The 19,345-nt window shown below is 42.3% G+C and overlaps 1 protein-coding gene across 2 annotated transcripts in view; it reads right to left on the bottom strand.

The window, feature by feature from the left end:
• Positions 1-19,345, bottom strand: part of LOC144021108 (kinesin-1 heavy chain) — a 33,162-nt gene that overhangs the window by 5,947 nt on the left and 7,870 nt on the right. The window contains exons 2-21 of one of the 2 annotated variants that reach the window (XM_077525158.1): positions 13,438-13,525; positions 13,296-13,369; positions 13,117-13,221; positions 12,995-13,043; positions 11,447-11,502; positions 11,286-11,373; positions 11,084-11,208; positions 10,901-11,005; positions 8,715-8,860; positions 8,474-8,622; positions 6,894-7,081; positions 6,437-6,505; positions 6,149-6,355; positions 5,122-5,265; positions 4,851-5,039; positions 4,663-4,780; positions 3,700-3,755; positions 3,511-3,620; positions 3,336-3,437; positions 8-68 (exon numbers count right to left, since the gene is read on the bottom strand). In XM_077525158.1, coding sequence (XP_077381284.1) covers positions 8-68; positions 3,336-3,437; positions 3,511-3,620; positions 3,700-3,755; positions 4,663-4,780; positions 4,851-5,039; positions 5,122-5,265; positions 6,149-6,355; positions 6,437-6,505; positions 6,894-7,081; positions 8,474-8,622; positions 8,715-8,860; positions 10,901-11,005; positions 11,084-11,208; positions 11,286-11,373; positions 11,447-11,502; positions 12,995-13,043; positions 13,117-13,221; positions 13,296-13,369; positions 13,438-13,525 — 2,229 coding nt within the window. Of the gene's footprint in view, positions 1-7; positions 69-3,335; positions 3,438-3,510; positions 3,621-3,699; positions 3,756-4,662; positions 4,781-4,850; positions 5,043-5,121; positions 5,266-6,148; positions 6,356-6,436; positions 6,506-6,893; positions 7,082-8,473; positions 8,623-8,714; positions 8,861-10,900; positions 11,006-11,083; positions 11,209-11,285; positions 11,374-11,446; positions 11,503-12,994; positions 13,044-13,116; positions 13,222-13,295; positions 13,370-13,437; positions 13,526-19,345 lie in introns of both variants that reach the window. The other variant, XM_077525151.1, reaches the window with a different exon arrangement.

Raw genomic sequence — 19,345 nt, forward strand, 5'->3', positions numbered from 1 at the left:
AACTCACCACTGTCTCCTCTAGACCTTTCAGGTCCTGCCTTGCCTGCTCCCGCCTGTCCTGCATCACCCTGGTTGGAGAGAGGATATTCTGTAGTGTCACATGTTTATCCGTTCACAATTAGCCATAAAAATGTTTGATAACCAAATGCAGGGGCAAATCAGTAAAATGGAGCGAATATTTGGTTTCCAACACAGAACACATTAGGAGGTGAGACAAGAAGTGTAACTGTCTCTCACACTTTAGCCACACGCCGAATGAACTTCATTAGAAAAAATGGAATGGTTGGGTTGAACATTTTGGATTTTGAAGATATGTAGGAATGACTCTAAATTAATTCAATTAATTAATTTGCATGGAGAGAATTTGAAAATTAGACCTTACAGTTTGTTATATCCAAATGTTTTTGTGAGTTGTAATTAGGGATGGGCGAGTACCGATACCAGCCTTTTTTCAAGTACTCGAGTACTGGTGACGCAGACGAGTACAAGCAACCGATGGCAGAGGGGCAAGACGTTAAGTGAGTCCTCCTTGCCTATAACCGGCGCTAGCTTGCAGCAGTTTTTCACCAAAACTTCACCGGTTTGGAAATACTTCAAAATTGTGAATCTTAAACCAAAAGAGCATTTTTGTGTTTTATTTTGAGCGTTAAGACTATTAAAGAGTGACTGTGCTGTTTGTTTTTTTTCAAAATTAAAGGAAATATATATTTTTTAAAATATCTTTTAGTGATTTTTTTTTATTTATCAAAATGTCCTACTGGTATCGGCAGTTGGTATCGGTATCGGTGAGTCCTGAGGGTCTGAGTATCGGTATCGGTCTGAAAAAAAGTGGTATCGAACATCCCTAGTTGTAATTTTGCACCAGTAGCAGAATGCCGGATGAGTCGAGGCCCAATATGTTTAGCTTATTCATTGCCATGGATGAAAAAAACAGTATATGGTACGGTAAATAGTATAATGTGTTAGCCCTTTTTTCAGTCTTGTTTTTCCTATTTTATAGTTTGAGGTGTCAGAATAGCAAAAAACAAACAAACATTTGCGTCTAAGTCAGTTTGTCTTCACAAAAAAACACCTATTCTCCATTTTTGGCCAGAAACTCGTGTTTTTGCTATAACAATTGTATGTTCTACTGCTGATTACAAAAGAACAGAAAAAGCTAGAAACGATTATTTTCAAAAAGAAAGAACAGAGTGTTAGGGTCTGGGTTTTAGTTTGGGTTTTTCTTTGTAATGTTTTCCTTGTGTCTCTAGTTCTGTCAATGTCTTATGTCCACCTGTGCTCGTTTTCCCGTTCCCTTGTGTTTGTCCAATCAGCTTCCCAAGCCACTTGTGTAGTGTCCAGGTGTCTCTTGTTATCTCGTTAGTATGTGTATTTAGTTCCCTGCTTTCGTTCAGTCCTGGTCGAGTCTTTGTTGTTGTTGTCCTGTCGTCGCCACAGCTTGTTTCCCTGAGCCTCTGAGTCCTGCCCGTTTAGGTTACATCTAGTAAGTTTAGTTCCCAGCTTTAGTTTGCACTTTGTATGTTCTTTTGCACTTTGTTTGTTTATGCGTTAAATTAAAATATGTTTAAGAGCACCCCTGCCACGCCTTTCTTTGCCTCCCTCCACTTGGGTCCACAATCTCCCGCAAACCCTAACAGAAAGACTCGACCAGCAATGGACCCGGAGGGGGCAATGGTGCAAATCCACCACAACGGCCTTTCTACGGAGGCTAAGCTAGATGACATCGTGCGGTGTCTAGCTTCTGCCAGGGATGCATGGATTCGCGCCCTCCAGTCTCTCCCTGATCCAGTCCTGGCGGCGCAAGGCCAGCGGCCGCCACCCGCACCAGCTTCAGTTCCGGCGGCACAAGGCCAGCGGCCGCCACCCGCTCCCGCTCCAGTTCCGGCGGCGCAAGGCCAGCGGCCGCCACCCGCTCCCGCTCCAGTTCCGGCGGCGCAAGGCCAGCGGCCGCCACCCGCTCCAGCTCCAGTTCCGGTGGCGCAAGGCCAGCGGCCGCCACCCGCACCAGCTCCAGTTCCGACGGTGCAAGGCCAGCGGCTGCCACCCGCACCAGCTCCAGTTCCGGCGGCGCAAGGCCAGCGGCCGCCACCCGCACAGGCTACAGTTGCGGCGGCACAAGGCCTGCGGCCGCCATCCGCACCGGTTTCAGTTCCGGCGGCGCAAGGCCAGCGGCCGCCACCGGCTCCTGCGGCGCAAGGCCAGCGGCCACCATCCGCTTCAGCTCCTGCTCCTGCGGCGCAAGGCCAGCGGCCGCCATCCGCTCCTGCTCCGGCGGCGCGGGGCCAGCGGCCGCCACCAGCTCCTGCTCCGGCGGCGCGGGGCCAGCGGCCACCACCAGCTCCTGCTCCGGCGGCGCAGAGCCAGCGGCCACCACCAGCTCCTGCTCCGGCGGCACAGGGCCAGAGGCCGCCACCAGCTCCTGCTCGGGCGGCACAGGGCCAGAGGCCGCCACCAGCTCCTGCTCCGGCGGCGCAGGGCCAGCGGCCTCCACCAGCTCCTGCTCCGGCGGCGCAAGGCCAGTGGCCGCCACCAGTTCCAGTTCTGGCGGCGCACGTAATGCGGTCGCCACCCGAGCCAGTTACGGCGGCGCAGGAAAAGCGGCCGCCACCACCCGCACCAGTTCCGGTGGTGCTCATCTGGCGGCCGGGACGCCCTCCTGACTGGCGATGCCCAGCATCGCTCATCTGGCGCCCAGGACGCCCTCCTGATTGCCCCTGATGGTGGACAGCGTTCCCGCCTCCATGCCCCCCTCTGCCCGCCCTCGTTTTGGGTCTTGTTGTGTTTTTGGACATCTGGGATCTGTCTTTGGGGGAGGGGTACTGTTAGGGTCTGGGTTTTAGTTTGGGTTTTTCTTTGTAATGTTTTCCTTGTGTCTCTAGTTCTGTCAATGTCTTATGTCCACCTGTGCTCGTTTTCCCGTTCCCTTGTGTTTGTCCAATCAGCTTCCCAAGCCACTTGTGTAGTGTCCAGGTGTCTCTTGTTATCTCGTTAGTATGTGTATTTAGTTCCCTGCTTTCGTTCAGTCCTGGTGGAGTCTTTGTTGTTGTTGTCCTGTCGTCGCCACAGCTTGTTTCCCTGAGCCTCTGAGTCCTGCCCGTTTAGGTTACATCTAGTAAGTTTAGTTCCCAGCTTTAGTTTGCACTTTGTATGTTCTTTTGCACTTTGTTTGTTTATGCGTTAAATTAAAATATGTTTAAGAGCACCCCTGCCACGCCTTTCTTTGCCTCCCTCCACTTGGGTCCACAATCTCCCGCAAACCCTAACACAGAGTCCGCTTTCTTTTGGTAGGCTTGGTGCTTACAGGTGACCTGACAATATGTCAAACTTCAACATACGTGAGCTCATGGAGTTTGCGGCTCTTGTCCTGGTCAGTGGACTTGAGCTTCTCATGCTCCACTCGTAGCCTCTCCTGTTCCAGCATGATCTTCTGGTTCAGGCTAGAAAAAATGACATTACTAATAAGTGTCATATCTCCTAAAGGAGGAAAATGACGGCATCAGATTGTCTTACTCCTGCAGCTCAGTGATGAGCTTTTCTTTGCTGTCCAGCTCATCCCTTAGGCTGCTGATCTGTTTTTGGTGAGCCTCGCGGTGAGAGTGGATTTGCTTCTCCACAGCTTCCTGTGACACAACAAATGTTACTTTTTTGGGGAGATAATTGGGGAGTATGGAGGTGATTGACAAGAATCGAGTCACAAACCTTAACTTCGTTGGCAGTCTGGATCTCGTTCTCTTTCTCCATGGCATGGACTTTCTCTGCAAAACACAAAAGGAGCTATGTCACCATGACAAAAAAAAAAAAAAAAAAAAAAAAAATGCTGATATGGCATCTCCTCGACATGTGAGTGACATTAGTAATTATTTTTAAATAATTCATGATGCATGTCAAGTTGAAGTTTCTTCCATTTTCTGTCTTTCTGCAGACTTTAGTCTATTTTAATCGAGATCCAGAAAAAAGCTGACTGCCAGTCTCATAAACCTCAGAATATCCTCTTAGTGCAGCGATCCACTTCTAATACAGTTTATAGACAAGGGCTATACACACACACACACACACACACAGAGAGAAAAAGACCATTCATAGACACAGGCTGTTCACAGAAAGCTATGGACTACTCATATACAGGTTTAAAGTAGGGTTGTGGATGCGTCTATGAATGGTCTTTTTTGTTTCGATAGTCACATATTGCATTTCGATGACGTATGCACCTTGCGACTGTTGGTGGCAGCTGGGGTTGCCAAATAACGACCTTTTCAGTCTAATTAAGGCTTGTTTACGGTGTATTTACCCAGGATTTTGTCCTTGTCGTCTAACAAGAGAAAACCTGGCACCCTTGAACAAAAATGAACTGCGTTCAAAACAATTCATTGGCCCCAGATAAGCTTGTTCATAGAAATGTAAACGAAGCAAAAACACACTACGTTCAGTTTAGCGACGACACCCATAAATACCCCCTCTTGCCTCGAAATATTTTCTCACCGATCCGCATGATTCACCTCGGTCACGTATTTCAAAACGGAAAATTTCACCAAAAGGTGAGTGATTTTCATGCCTGAAATTTTCAAGCCTCTCTGTGGTCATCAGTCATGATTTTGTTTGACTTTCTCTTCCTGGAACACATGGTCTTGACTGAAGCACAATTCCATGGCATGCATGACATACCTTGAGCACTGAGTTTGACCAGCTCCTCGTTCAGTGAGTCCACGTTCTCCTCCAGTTGCCTCTTCTTGTGCTCCACGTTCTGCAGGTACTCTGTCAGGGACTTGATCTTTGCCTCATGCTACAAAACGAGAGAAATTGTATTATATGAGGGCTTCTTCCTCTGAGTCGGTGGCAAAAGAGGTATGCACCTGTGAGATGCGCAACTGGCAGGCGGCCAGCTCTTTCTCATTCTCGTCGATCTTCTTGTTGCTCTCCGACTGGGTGCCCTCCAATTGCTTGCAGCGCTTCACCATGCTCTTCACCTCCGACTTCATCTTGCTGATGTACAGACGGGCCACCGTGAACTCCTCGTCAATCAGGCCACTGCCACCCTCGTGCTGCTACACACAGAAGGAATATGATGAGGAGGGCGGCTGGGAACAACCACAAAGATGGACATTCTTCTCTCCCGCTTCTCACCTTGATGTCATTGCTGCCCACAGCGATGCCGATCTCGGCCAAGTCTTTGAGAAGTGATGACATCATCTCCGTCACCCTCTTCTTCTGGTGGTTGGACATCTCCTTCAGCTTCTGGAGCTCAGAGTCCAAAGATGACAGGATGGACTGCAGAGAAGACGACAAATGCTTCAGTAACAACTCCAGGGTTCCTCGGCTAAAGGGAACATATTGCGGAAAATTTACTTTTTAATGTTTGTACACTTGTGTTTCTGGAAAATGCCTGCTCAGCCATCAAGTGTGAAATTACACAACCACATAAACCTTATTTGAAGTCTGGTCATCAAAATTTGTCTCTAAGCAAGACCTTCTTTTTCCACCTCATTATCTTAATTTACAAAATAACCAGTCCCAAACAGCATGTCACTAAGAACCAAATCAAAAAACATTCAACAACCGAAAAATGAAGAACCATATGGAAAAAAATCAAAAGGAACAAGTTGACCAGTCAAAACCTATGCCAAGAGGCAATCAAGAACCCAGTAAAAAAACAAAACAAATCAGGAACTACATCACCAATCAAGTCAAAAACCAAGTCCTAAACAGTGACAAATCAATCAAGAAACAAGTCTAAAGACAATCAACCACCACACCAAAAACCAAGTCAAAAGCCATAAAAAAACAGACGAAAAAAACAAAACGTAATGTTTGGCCATTTCACGTGCCACACAACTGAAATGCTGCATCCAACGACAATGCATTGAAATCTATGGATGCTCATTTTCTGTGTGCTTACGCAAGTATAGATGAATGAATTTTAAAAACATCAACTGGTAAAGATGAATGAATCAACAAAACTGTTTGCAAGACATGAAATAAGGTGTTAAAAACGTGATATTCTTGATCCTTGTGCTATTTTGATGAAAACATTTGCATACAATTTATTACAACACCTGGGACCTGCTTTAAACTGAATAAAATGCTTAACAGGCCCCCTTTCAAGGTTAAAGTGATCCAGTTCATGTTTTCAGGTAACCCCCACCCCCCTCACCGATTTCTGGCTAAGCTCCTCGCTGATAACCTCGAACTCCTTGGTCTTGTCCTCCACCTCCTGGCTCTTCTGGTCGTAGTTAACGGCCAGCTCCTCCAGAGCCTGCAGCACCTCCTTCACCTCCTCTTTCGAGGCCTCATTCTCAGCCTGTAGGCGGTTGAGCTCAGCCTGGAGGTTCTCGTGGTCACGGCGCGACGATACCAGCAGCTGCCCAAAGAAAAAGTTTAGTTTTAAAAAAGTAGAGAAAGAAAACAGCTCTGACATTTGTTTCTGGACTACAGGGCTTACCTCCTCCTGGTCCAGCATCTGCTGCTTCAGCTTCTCGGCCAGCTGGCTCTGCTGGTTGATCTCTTCATCCTGCACAGACAGACGTTCAGTGGTATTAGCATTCACGGCACGACATCAGTATTGCACTGCAGCCAAGGTACGAGGTGAAAAACAGCTGAGAAATTCATATTCCAGAAGAAGAGTTTTCATTGATTCAGTGGCAGCTGGTCAATAGAGGGCGTCACCCCACCACTGAAGGTGGTTTCTACACTGCGTTCTATGAAGACGAAAACTCGCATTTGGAAAACTTACCTAAACTTGCAGGATAAATTGTATGTAATGAGTGGTTTTGTTCATCGCAGTTGTCTGATTTCATGAGATAGTTGGACTCATAAGTTTACAGAGATGTTTTGAGCCAGGTTGGGAGATCTATAAGCTACACCCAGGTTTTTAACGCACGTATTTGTAAGTTCCTTACCTTGTCGTCCAGCTGCTTATAGAGCTTCGACAGCTCGGCCTCGCACTTGTCCTTTTCTACGTCGGTGAGGCGCACTCCGGGCACGTTGGGCGTGGATGCCGGCTTGTCATTGAGGATGTTGTCGAGAGCCAACACCTCGGCGTTGGCTTTCTCCTTGTCGAACTGCTCCTCCACTGGCACGCTCTCGCCTGGGACGAGGAAAAGTTCACATGAATATCCAGAGATTTGTGAACCTTCTGGGAAATGACGTGGGACAGTGGAGCCAACAGTCATTACTTCTCTGTGTTAATGAACCAAGTGTTGTTACTGGGGTGTCTGTATTAAGACAGACAAGCGTGTCACTAGGGGTCGGATCGGATCAATCGGATTCGGTATCGGCCCCAATTTCAGCAATTTTTCGGGATCAGCAAATCCCTTAAAATAAAAACGATCTTGTCCATCGATCTTGTCTCCCTCCTCAGAGGTTTGAAAAAGTCAGCTCATGTACAGTACTCTTTTGTTGAGATGACTAATAGCCTTTCATTTTTTTTTGAGAGAACTACATCATATGCATTGAAAACAACCCATTTGTATTGTTTCACAGATATTATTCAATGTTCTAACATAACATAACATAACATAACATAACATAACATAACATAGGACAAGATTGGAACATTGAGGTGTATGCTTAAAAAAAAAAAAAATCTGGATCGGCAGGGTCCTACTTTTTAAAAGATCAAGGATCAGTGATTGGCCAGAAAACTGATCGGTGCACCCCTAGTTTCCACACTGCATATTAGGTAAAGCAGAGGAAGACTAACTGCTTACACAAGTCCCGTAAACAGAAACATTAGTTATCTAGTGGACATCATGACAAATTATATACTTTTGGCTGTATGCCCAAACTTGTTCACGTCATGGTTCATCGTTTCGATCCAATTAAATCAAATTAAGACAAACTTAATGGTGCACTTTCTAAAGATTATTATTTTGATGGTTATTCAGGGTAAATTGACATATCTCTTTTTCTTTTTAGGGCACAAGTAGCGGTAGCACTGGCAGGAGCATCTACTTCAAAATCTTCAGCTCAGGCCACAATTCAGCAGTTATTTGCGAAACAAATTGCCTATGCACCACATCAAAACAAGTAAAAGACTTGAACTGTGGCATATTTAGAGTGTATTCAGCGGGGGGAATTTTTTTATTTAACTAAATATTTCATAATAATTGATTTTAGGGCTGTATTTTTCAATACTGCAATATCGAAACATTTTTGCTATCTTAATGGTATCACCAGATCTGATATTAGCCCATGACTATTAAATGTCTAATTTTAATGCATTGGTCTATTTGAGAATCTGACACATATTAAAGAATTGCAAAAGTTTCTTTCCATTTAAATGTCTTCAATTCTTAAGACATTTAGGCATGATTATCCTTTACAGCGTTTCTGTTCCCTTGCTGTCACCTTGAAACCGAGGTACGCAGTATTGACCCCCGTGTTAAACCCCTAGTCCACAACATTGAGAAATGATTGTAATTTTTTAAGGAGATAAGTTCATAATGACTGAGAAAAGATCGAGTTCCAATCATCGCACCATTCCTCCAGCGATTGAGCTCATTCTCCAGCCAGGTGACAGTGTTTCGCAGGGTCTTGTTCTTCTCCTTCTCCCGCTCATACTTTTGCTTCCACTGTTCTGCCGTCAGCTCGATGTTCACCGTCACCGTGTTCTTGATGGTCTTTGCTCTGTGCAAAAGAAACAGAGAAAAGCCATTTCAGGTTAGAAATGAACCCTTTTAAAAGCTGTTTTTTTTGTCTTTCTTTCTTTTCCTGCTTGCCTTTGTCCGAACATGAGCGTTGATTTGGTTTCAGCCTCGTTGTAGGAGGAGGGCGAGCAGCAGATAACGATGGTGGTGCGACAGTTGCCACCCAGCGAGTCCTGAAGTATACGCGTCATCTTGCTGTCTCGGTAAGGGATGTAGGCCTTGATAAAAGCGCGCATAAATAGAACAGTAGTAGTTAAGTTATGAACAGCTTCATCAGTTTAGCTGGCCATCATATGCTTTATCTATTGTGTTAGGCCATAACATTTTATATGATTGATTTTATTTGATACTTTTTTGGCATAATCACATTCTAAAAAACATTTCATCCTTCTTCAATAACTATAGGAGTTAGCTAGTTAAGACTCCTGTTACATTTGTTTCTGATTTAATACAAAACAAATAAATAAATAAATAATTCAAAAGAACTTAAATAAGGGCTTCCCATTATTTTATAAAGGATTTTCTTCTTTTTCTTTTCAACTTTAACCAACATGGGTAAATTTGCAGCTCAGCATAAATGGACTGTCTTTGAATTTTGTTTATTGAATTTTTTTTGTCACATTATTACCGGTACTCGTCAACTAGTTAACTTCTGCCTATATTTGTACAAGGACGGAGGTTTTAGCCTCCGTCTAATTTCTGACCGTTTACAGCTCTAAATCTTGACCGCATTAAAAACTTATCTGTGTTGCGTTGCAATAATTAGGTGAAATTTTAACGCAATTGAGGTATAATTTGACTTCTGGAACACATTACTTCAAATATAAATGATCACAATAGGAAATTCACTTCAATGTGCCACATTGTGTGTATAAATCACATAATTCATCTCGGAACATGAGAAAGCTTTCTTAAATGTTGTTTTCTAATGCTAATCTGTGTCAGGGGGCAGTGGATCTATTCATTCTGCCAATTATCTCATATTTGCTTATGCAGCAAGACAGCTGCAGGGTCAGGAAGGGGTGAAGGACAGGGAAGACTACTGTCTACATGCTGCTGAGGTGGACAAAATGAAAGTGAAGGCTCACATTTTGAATTGGCCTATGTGTGTGTTGACATGTTATATGATCTGGTGGTTGAACGGCATTATTTGTGTCTGACCAATAATACTACAATTGTTTGTATGAGGATTTGTGGAGTGTACCAAAACAAACATTGATCAAAGTGAAAAGGGTGAAATTCAAGGAAAAAGATTGCTAGGAGAGTTTTTGTTAAAAAAAAAAAAATCCTAATGAACCTTGCTTAAAAAATAAATAAATAATAATAATAAAAAACAGAAATCAAAATAAATTTACAGCAATAATTCCAAGTCAATCCGACTAGTTCATTGGTTCTGAAACTGAAGTATTCAAAGAATAAAAAAGTAATTAAACTTAAACGACATTGCAATTGTCAATGGTAGAAAGAAAAAAAAGGAAAGAATACCATTTTAATTCATTGTAATTTGGGGGACTCGGGCACTGCTGCAAACGTGCACATGTAGTATTTTGAACATGCTGGAAATAAAACTAACGTGTTCTGTGAACAAAAAAAATGTCAGAATAGAGGGATTATCAATAATTATATCATAATCCCTACTAGATGCCTCGAAAATATGAACCTCGTAAATTTGGACGCTGGGATCTTGTCGTGACATTGTCGCATTCCTGCCCAGGAGTATACTCTGCTTTTTGTTAGTTTTTTTCACAAGGTTGAATGACGCACGATTTGCTGTTTAATCAAGCTTGAATTGGTTGGAAAAAATACCTATATCGCATGTGCATGATTATGCTTGTCATCTTCGAGTGGAGCATACAGTAGATCCCCGCGTATTTGAAGTTCCACATTCGCTGATTCACCCATTGGCAGAATTTTCGGGGACCCTGTCCCTAGCTATTCTTAGTATTTTTTATTTTTTTTTAGCAATTCCTGAGTTATTCACATTTTTGATATCCTGGGAATTTTGGGGGTGGGGTTTTTTGTTGTTGTTGTTGTTTATTTTGTATAAGATTTTGGGGCAATTATAATGAACATCTACTAATTGCAAATTTTTGCTACACGAGGTGGGGGCCCAATACTTATCTTCTCCAAATAGTCTACTGAATAGCTAAACTTAGGTCTAGGCAATATGGTGGAGAAAACAGTTCTTAAATGCTCAAGAAAATACACGATGGTTATCATTTCTATCTCGTTCATGGCAACGACGATAGGGTAGTTACCGTTCCTTCAGCCAGAGCGGATATGACGTTCCCGAGGGACGACAGTGACTTATTGATGTTCTTGGCTTCGTCCAGCACAGATCCCTCCGCTCCTGTTTTGCTGACCTGAGGACAAACTAGCATTAGCAAAACATGCTAATATTGGGAATCACTCTAGGTTCCATTCTGCAAGCTCCTCCGCACCTTTTCGCTACCGGCCAGATCCACCAAGTAGAGTTTCCCGCTCAGCTTCTGCTCCGTTTGGGTGTTCTCCTGCTTGACGTTGATCAGGAAGATGCTGTGACTCCGAGAGCTGTGCTCATTCATGTCTGGGGAGCAGAGAAATCAGCTCAGTGCCTTCGTACCTCAACATGCGTTTTACGTGACAAAGAACTCTACGCCTTACTTGTGACTGCTACGTGTCTGTTGGATTTGCCTTCGTCTATGGTGTCCATGACCTCGTCTGGACTGCAGACAAACCGCTCGGTGCAGCCCTGTGGACACAAGACCAAGTGCATTTCGTTGCATTCTCTTGGCGAGTTTGACAAATCCTGTAGTGTGTCTCACCTTCACATACGGTACTCTGTTTTTGTCTTCGTGCACTGACAGATTGGTCTTTGACACTGGAGGACAAGAATTCCCAATGTAAGCGAGATTACAATAGCATACCAGGAAAACTGTTTCCTCAAAAACGACTTCTTTGATTTAAAAAATAAAAAAATAAATAAACTAACATTTGTGGAAGCCCATTAACAAAAACAAAAAAAGTCCCATGTTTTGATCATGCTGGCATGAAAATGGGCAATTGTTTAGAGTGTGGAGGAGAAGGTGTTGCACTGTAATTAGATGATAATAAAAAAAAAGATTGAGGCAAAAATCTATGCCTTGAAGCTTTGCAGAGATCATGTCTCTCTCTCTCATTTGTCTGGTTTAAAAAAAAAAAGTGAAAACGTGACTTGTCATATTTTGATCATGCTCATGTCAGACATTAAATGTTTTATTGTGATATTTACATGTACCTAAAGAAATTAAATTTTTATTATCTAATGAAAGAAATACTTTTAATGAGAAAATAATCACTTTAGTCTTAGCTATTTCATTGTAATAATAAAACTCTTAGTAATAAGAGTGTCTGAACTGCATTAATTAATTCACACAACAAGGGGGTTTAAGGAGTTAAAAAAAAATAAATACAACTACCGGTAATCCTATCTTCTCAATCTTTAATAACAGTTCAGAACATTAATGTTTTGTGAATATGATTGGTGACACGGTCCTCTCTCCCATTACCCTGGTACTTTGCAAACTCCTCAGCATGGCTTGTTGAGGAATGACAGCTGATTTCTTGAGCACCACAACTTTCTCTGTGCATTCAAGACATGCTGGGGTGCACATGTGCTCAACAAACAAATAAATGCATTCTGCTTCCCGTTTTCCTTGAAATTAGCTGTTCCCGTTGCCAAAACTTCTCTTCATGGCAGGCTTTGAAAAAGACATGACTGTTACTGTGTGACAGGATAGCTTTTCCGTCAACTTGTGTCACATCACAATTACAAAACACCCATGGCAATGACATGGTAAAAGAGGTGGGGAAGACACGAACACTAAATTTTGATGTCAAGTAGAGGGCCACAAAATATCTCCTGCAGGCCACAAATGGGCCCCTAGGCAACAAGCTCACAGCTCTGCCCTAGACACTGTTCTCGTACTGGTCAGATATGCGCATTTAAAGTTGCATCAGATTAGTTCAAGTCAGATAAAAGCAAACAATTTCATGTCAAACTTATCATATGTCTTTGCGATGCACATATTGCATGTGCCATAATCACGATCACAATATTTTTTCAATATCTTGTGCATCTCTAGTTTAAATTGCCTTTTGTTTAGGGGGTGCACCATCTCTGTTGGGATGTCTAAGGGGGCACGTGGCTTACAAAGTTTGGGAAAGTAAATGACGATTGCATAGCTAAATGGGCACTTTCTTTCAGTGTACAGGTTGTGCTTGCAAATATCCTACCTACTGTGCCCTGCATTTTCTGTGTGCTTTGCTTTGCAACCGCATGAAAAAATAATAAAGTCAGAGTGGAATGGTCTGGAAAGTCTGGCCTCACTTACCATCCAAGAGGTCCCGGATCTTATCTAAGTAAATTTCAAAATAGGAAACCTGCAAAGAGAAGATGATAATGAATGTAGACCTCACTTCAGCCATCATCCGTGTAGCTCATTTGGTGACTTACTTTGATATGAAACTCCAGGTTCTCGTCCATGGAGTAAATGTAGTTGAAAATGTCCTGCACTATCCTGGGGATGATGCCCATGGAGTCTGTGTCATGGAGATTCCCCTGAGGATACACCAGAATTTAACATCACAAAAAATGGGAAGGTTTATTTCCATATTTGTTTCTTTTACACGTACCTCCATGGTGTGTGTTTTCCCAGAGGACGTCTGGCCGTATGCGAAAATCGTTCCGTTGTATCCCTCAAGAACATCTACAAAACAACATTGTAAAAAAATCATATGTATACCTACTTTTTGTGGAGTTGTATTCGTGGCTTACCTTTGACGATCCTTTGGGCGCATGCATTGTACACTTGCTCCTGTGTCGTGCTGGACTGAAAGACTCGGTCAAACATATACGGTTTGGTCTGTAAGACAAAAACAGGTAATCTGTGAAAACCATGCAGGGATGAATGTATCACTAGCAATGGGGGGGGAGAGAACAACGGGGATGGAGTCTAAGAATCCAAGAGGAGACTGCGGACAGTGCCGGTGACAAAACAGATCGGTACAGCAAAGCGGATGTGGCGTATAACACTCCAGTGCCCCCAAAGTTAAGGCATGCTGGAGCAGCTTGATAACGATCCTCACCTGCGTTGGAATCGGGAGAAATGGAAAACAGGCTCGATAGTGTGCCCCGAAGACCAGGGTTGAGAAACATTGTTTTAGGGTCCTCCTCTGCCAGAGATTCCAGTGACTTGTCTTCTGTCTTTTAGGGCCTGACATTCTAGTGACTTTATTCTCCATATTTTAGGATCCTTGTTGAACAGATGGGTTTTTATGGTCTAATAAGCAGTCAATTTTGTTTCTGCTGCCTTCTAGGGTCATCCTTTGCTTGACCTTTAGTGTTTTCTGTCTTTCAGAGACCTCATCTCAATTTATCATGACTTCGCTGTCAATCTTTCAGGGTGTTTGTCTGCCAGATGTTCTGGTAAAATTGTTTTGTCTTTTGTATTCCTTATCTGCCAGACAGACCGGTAATTTAGTTTTCTGTCTTTAATTAAGCGTGGCATTGTTTTGACCTCCTGTAAACCACTACTTGAGGTCCTCAGGTAAAAACTTAGTATTTGGAGTCGGTCTTCTAGCCCATGGCAAGCAAGGTTTCCAAGTGCACTATGATCATACAGAGTAAACAACATTCAACTCAGAAGCAGAATGTCTTTGGAGGTTTAAACTCCATGTTGAGTCATCAAGTCCACTGAGCTGGGTGGAGTTCCAACTGAGACTTCATGCCAAAAAGTCAATCCGGTCAGCATGTATAACACTAAGCTACAAGTATGACATCAGTGTCTGAAGTAAAACATGTATGACCATTTTCATTATAATGCAAACGTCAATATATAGTGTCAAGAAGGCAGCCTAGTCTGTATGTAAATCACTAGTCAATGATGAGAATGTCAGCACTGGAAGCAGAAGCCAAATTGGACTGATGCACTCTGGTCAAAATGGGAAGACTAAATTAGCCATTAGCCTTTGAATTATTTATGTTTCGATGTGAAACATCAATATAATGCTTTGATGACAGTGAGCTTCGTGTAAACATGTAATACTACCTTGCTACCTACAAGTCAACGCTCTGCTACCAAGTGCTTATTACTCTTTGAAAGGCATTATTCAGACTTGAGGGACTTTGAGCTAGAAGCCGAAAGCGGGAATTGCTTTCAATACTGTAGGGAGGAGAAATAAGCGTCAGGTGTTAAAACTTTACACTCCTGCCTCAACATTGAGGAATTCTCTTGTGCCCTGGTTCTGTCTCACCTCTGATGCTACCTCCAAAGCCGAAAAATTGCCCCATCATCTTCGTCCCTTCTCAAATGTGAATATTTTCACCGGGATGGTGCTACACTGAGGGTAGGGGGACAGGCATCACACTTTTTTCATGAAATAATTTTCCATTACTTTTACAATTACCACATTGATAATTGTGATTTACTCAAGGAGTTCTATAATGTATAAAGCTGACATACATTAAGAAGAATCATGGGTGTTAAATCCCTTTTTTCTTTACTTTAATACAATTAATGGTCCATAAGTCACATCTGTTTACAATACCTAATCATCTACTAGGCTAGGCTTCCATCCTCCATTCTAGTTTTTCACTTTCTTTTAAAGGCCAATATAAAATAATTGACCTGTTTTATTGCAGGCAAATATTGTTACAGTAAAATATTTTGCAGCTATATGTTGAGTCGCTGTCAATCTTTACGTCATCTGAAACTACGCTATGCAAATTTAGACAACTTTACTTCAGCAAATATAGTCATGCTGTATCTCCCTCAAAAAGGGTGTGACCAAAACCTGTGTGGTGTGACCAACTGAAAAAGATGGTAACACCAGTGCTACCAGTGCAAAAGTTAGTGTAGAGCCCTGGAGGGGGCTGTACATTTTCAAATTTTGTATTAACTTTATCTTATTGAAAGAAGTAACAAAATAGTACAATCTAGGGGTGTTTAAAAAAAACCCAAATTGATTCGGCGATATATCGCAATATTACAGCGCACCACTCGTATCGATTCAATATGCAGCCGAATCGATGTTTAAATTTCCATTTTTGATGGAAATATTCAACAAAACGTCTAACTTAGGGTTAGGGTTCACAATTTAAGCATGGAAGAATGTTATACTAATGTAACATTAAAGCCTTAATATTTTATTTCAATGATCTTAAATACAGTGGCTCACAGTTATAAGCCTGAAGTTTCAGATAAACACATTTTCATACAACTTTTACAGTGTACAAGTTTACTGATTGCTATTTTCTAAATTTGAGTTAAATAAAAAAAAATTGCAATAATCGATTTATAGATTTGTATCGGGATTAAATCGGTAACAAATCGAATCGTGACCTATGAATCGTGACACGGATCGAATTGCAAGGTACTAGGCAATTCACACCCCTACTACATTCACATAAAATTGTTCATTTTAATAATAAGCAGCAGCTATTTATTGAGATAAATGAAAACAATTTGAATAAATAAATGTAAATTAAATCTCAAGAGATTTTTTGTGGCTAAATTAAATAATATTGCTTTTTAGGTTGGATTAAAGAAGTGAGCGACGGGTCGTATTTCGCCCACCTCTGGGCTAGAATTGCCCAGGCTAAACTTATCTAAATTCTTACCACTACTCATATACCATGTGTCAATAAAATTCAGTGTAAACTGGTTTAATTTAATATTTAACTGCAGTTGTGATCATAAATTTACATACCATAGCGTAGGCTTCTTCACTCCTGCTTCTCGAGAGCCAGAGTCCTGCGGGTTTTAGATGTTTCCGTCCTCTGATTCTAAAGATCAGGATCATTATCAGGCTTCTGTAGAGCTTGGTGATGAGCTGATTAGATGAAAACCGGCAGGACTCCAAATCCCGAGGACCAGAAGTGAGGAAGCCTGCCCTAGGGGGTATGTAAACTTATGAGCAGAACTGTAGGTCTGCCAACTAGTAGTGTTGAATTGTCCATAGTTGTGCTAATAAATTTACATACCCCTAGACTGGTTATGTAAACTCATGAGCACAACTGTGTACTATATGTGTCTTGGTCTTCATTGTTCACGACATGGCTTCGATGTTGAAGACTTTTTGTATTCCAGAAGCACCTTTAGCTAGTGTACAATGTCTTTGATTGGCAACAGGCCTCAAATAATCTCCTGTAACCAGGCGCTTGCATGTGAAGCGCCGCTCGTCTTCGTAATAGGCTGATCATTCACTTCCTTAAACCTGCCGGCTGTCGAAACGCCACAACGCTATCGCTCACGACAGACATCAGAGGCAAACAATAGAATGGTACCCATTTTGTCAACTCATTGTAATGTAGCCACTGGCCTTATTACCTACAATTGCGTCTTTATGGGATTACATGCTGGAAATGAAAATATAATTACAGCGTCGAGGAAGAGGAGGAGGCTTGTGTGAAAGGACTTGATGACTTTGGTTGGTGATACCGTTCAAGTTGCACAATGGGAAGAAATCTCACTGGACTTTGTTGCTAGGCAGAACACAACACTATAGCTCAGCTCTTTACAATGGTCTCACCTGGAAGCCGCACCCACGAGGTTAACGTTTCCCTTTCTTTCCTCAGTGGGCTATGCCTATGACAGTATAACTTTGCTTGTAATAATACACCAAAGTTGAGATTTAATTTGTATTTCCTACTCATGGTCAGATAGATACATGGTTAGATTTTTTTTTTTTTTTTTTTTTTTAGAAATTAACTTATTGATCATTTCAAAACAGAGTTCCCCAAAATACCAGCCATATTAGAGCATTTTGACTGATGCTTTGAAGTCCCACAGAATACTGTCTTGTGCCTTCCAAACAAAAGTGCAGTTTCTTCTTTCACCAAGAAAAAAAAACGTTTCTAGCTTTTTCTATTCTTTAGTAATCAGCAGCAGGGCTCGACAGTGCGAGCATTTCACTCGCAAATGCGGGTAACTTTCAAGCGCATGCTGGTGAAAAAAAATATCGATCAAGTGCATTGATGCTCGCTCTGCACTATGTTTAAAACGTACATTCGAAAGTCGTGTCCTCCCCTGGCTCTCATGCGCTGACTCAATCCAATAGTATTTGATTGAAACATGACCCGGTGCAATGTGAATGGCTGGCTACTTTCTGATTGGCACAGCATAGTGTACACGCGCACCGCGTAGACTACAATTTACATACAAACATTTATAATATGGTGCTTTCCATCGGACCGGTTCCACACGGAAGGGGCATTTTTTTGTCCCCGGATGTCTCCATGGGACTCTTTCGGGGCCGAGCAGTTCCGTTGCAACCGCTGTTTACAACCCTTTCGGCAGTGGTTCTGCAGCGCCGGTCGTCGGGAGACAAAAAATCCGCCGGGAATCCTTAGATACATTACTTGTAACGCTGTGGACCGGATATCGCGTGGCTGTGAATCTGTTGCGGGTGAGGGTTTATGGTTTTCATAACAAGAGCAAGAGCTCTGCACCATGCTCTACTTGTTTTGTTCAGTAACATCACTATTCAAGCTACTTCCGTGTTTACAGAGAGCTAGCAAAGTAGCGCTCATAGACGTTTCATTCCCCGGCTGTTGTAAACCTAATGTAAAGACATTACGCACCTCTTTGGCGGGGCCCGGGCTCGCGACACGGCATGGGATAGTGTGTGCACGCGCGCGTCACAGCGCGTGTCAACATGCAGCTGAAGACAGTAGCAGAAGCCCGTGCCGTACATCTCGGTATTTCCCTTGGCTATCGAGTCCTCTCGGTGCACTTGTATGTCTCGTTGTTGGTACTGCGCGCGACCCAAAAGAATAATTCCCGTGATGATCCAATGCATGGATTCAAACTTCACACAGGTATGTCCCACTGCCAACACACCAGCTAAGCTAAAAGCACATCTCATGCACCTCTTTTTTTTTTTCCCTGTCAATGTACACAACTAGCATAACAAGCAGATAGGAGAACTGAGACGTGCCCGCAATTACGGCATCAAATGAACCACAGCAAAAAAAAACAAAAAGAGAAAAGATTAAAAAAAAAAAAAATACATAAAAATTAATGTGATGGCAAAAGAAAAACAAAAATTGTTGATAAAAAGGGAGGTCACTTTTGGCAATATTTTTGGGATATATTAAGTGGTTAAAATGTGTTTGATAGATTTATTGTTCCATAAGGTGGCTTCATATTTCTTTTGGCTGGATGGTAGGTTTATTTCATGTCTCAAATTTTTATCTTTCTGAAATATTTCACACTGTGCACATATTATGTTTGTGTCTTTTGTGTTCCTGATCCTTATTTTGAATAGGAAAAAAAAACAATTATAACTGTCAATAACGACTAATAAATATTTAAACTGATACATTTTTCAGTCATATCGCCCAGCCCTTTGTTGCGGTCTATTTAAATAATTGATTCAATATATAAAGATACAGAAGACATTTTTGTTGTTTTTTAACATGTTTGAAGATACTGTAAAAATGTGTTGTCTTAAAGGGATAGTTCGGCTTTTTTGACATGAATCTCTACTTCATCCTCACCTCCACTGTGTGTGATCAGCACTGACTTACCCCTGACAGCGTTCTGTGACACGAGTTCTGGTCCGGTGTTAGACGAGAGGAAAATAGTCCAGCAAGCTGGCTGGGGTCACGGAAAAAAAAGCGTTTTTCTTCTCAAAACAATTTGTGTTCAAAAGAGTGATACATTTGTATCACAATACTCCTT

This window comes from Festucalex cinctus, chromosome 1 (assembly GCF_051991245.1).
Source record: "Festucalex cinctus isolate MCC-2025b chromosome 1, RoL_Fcin_1.0, whole genome shotgun sequence".
Lineage (NCBI taxonomy): Eukaryota > Metazoa > Chordata > Actinopteri > Syngnathiformes > Syngnathidae > Festucalex > Festucalex cinctus.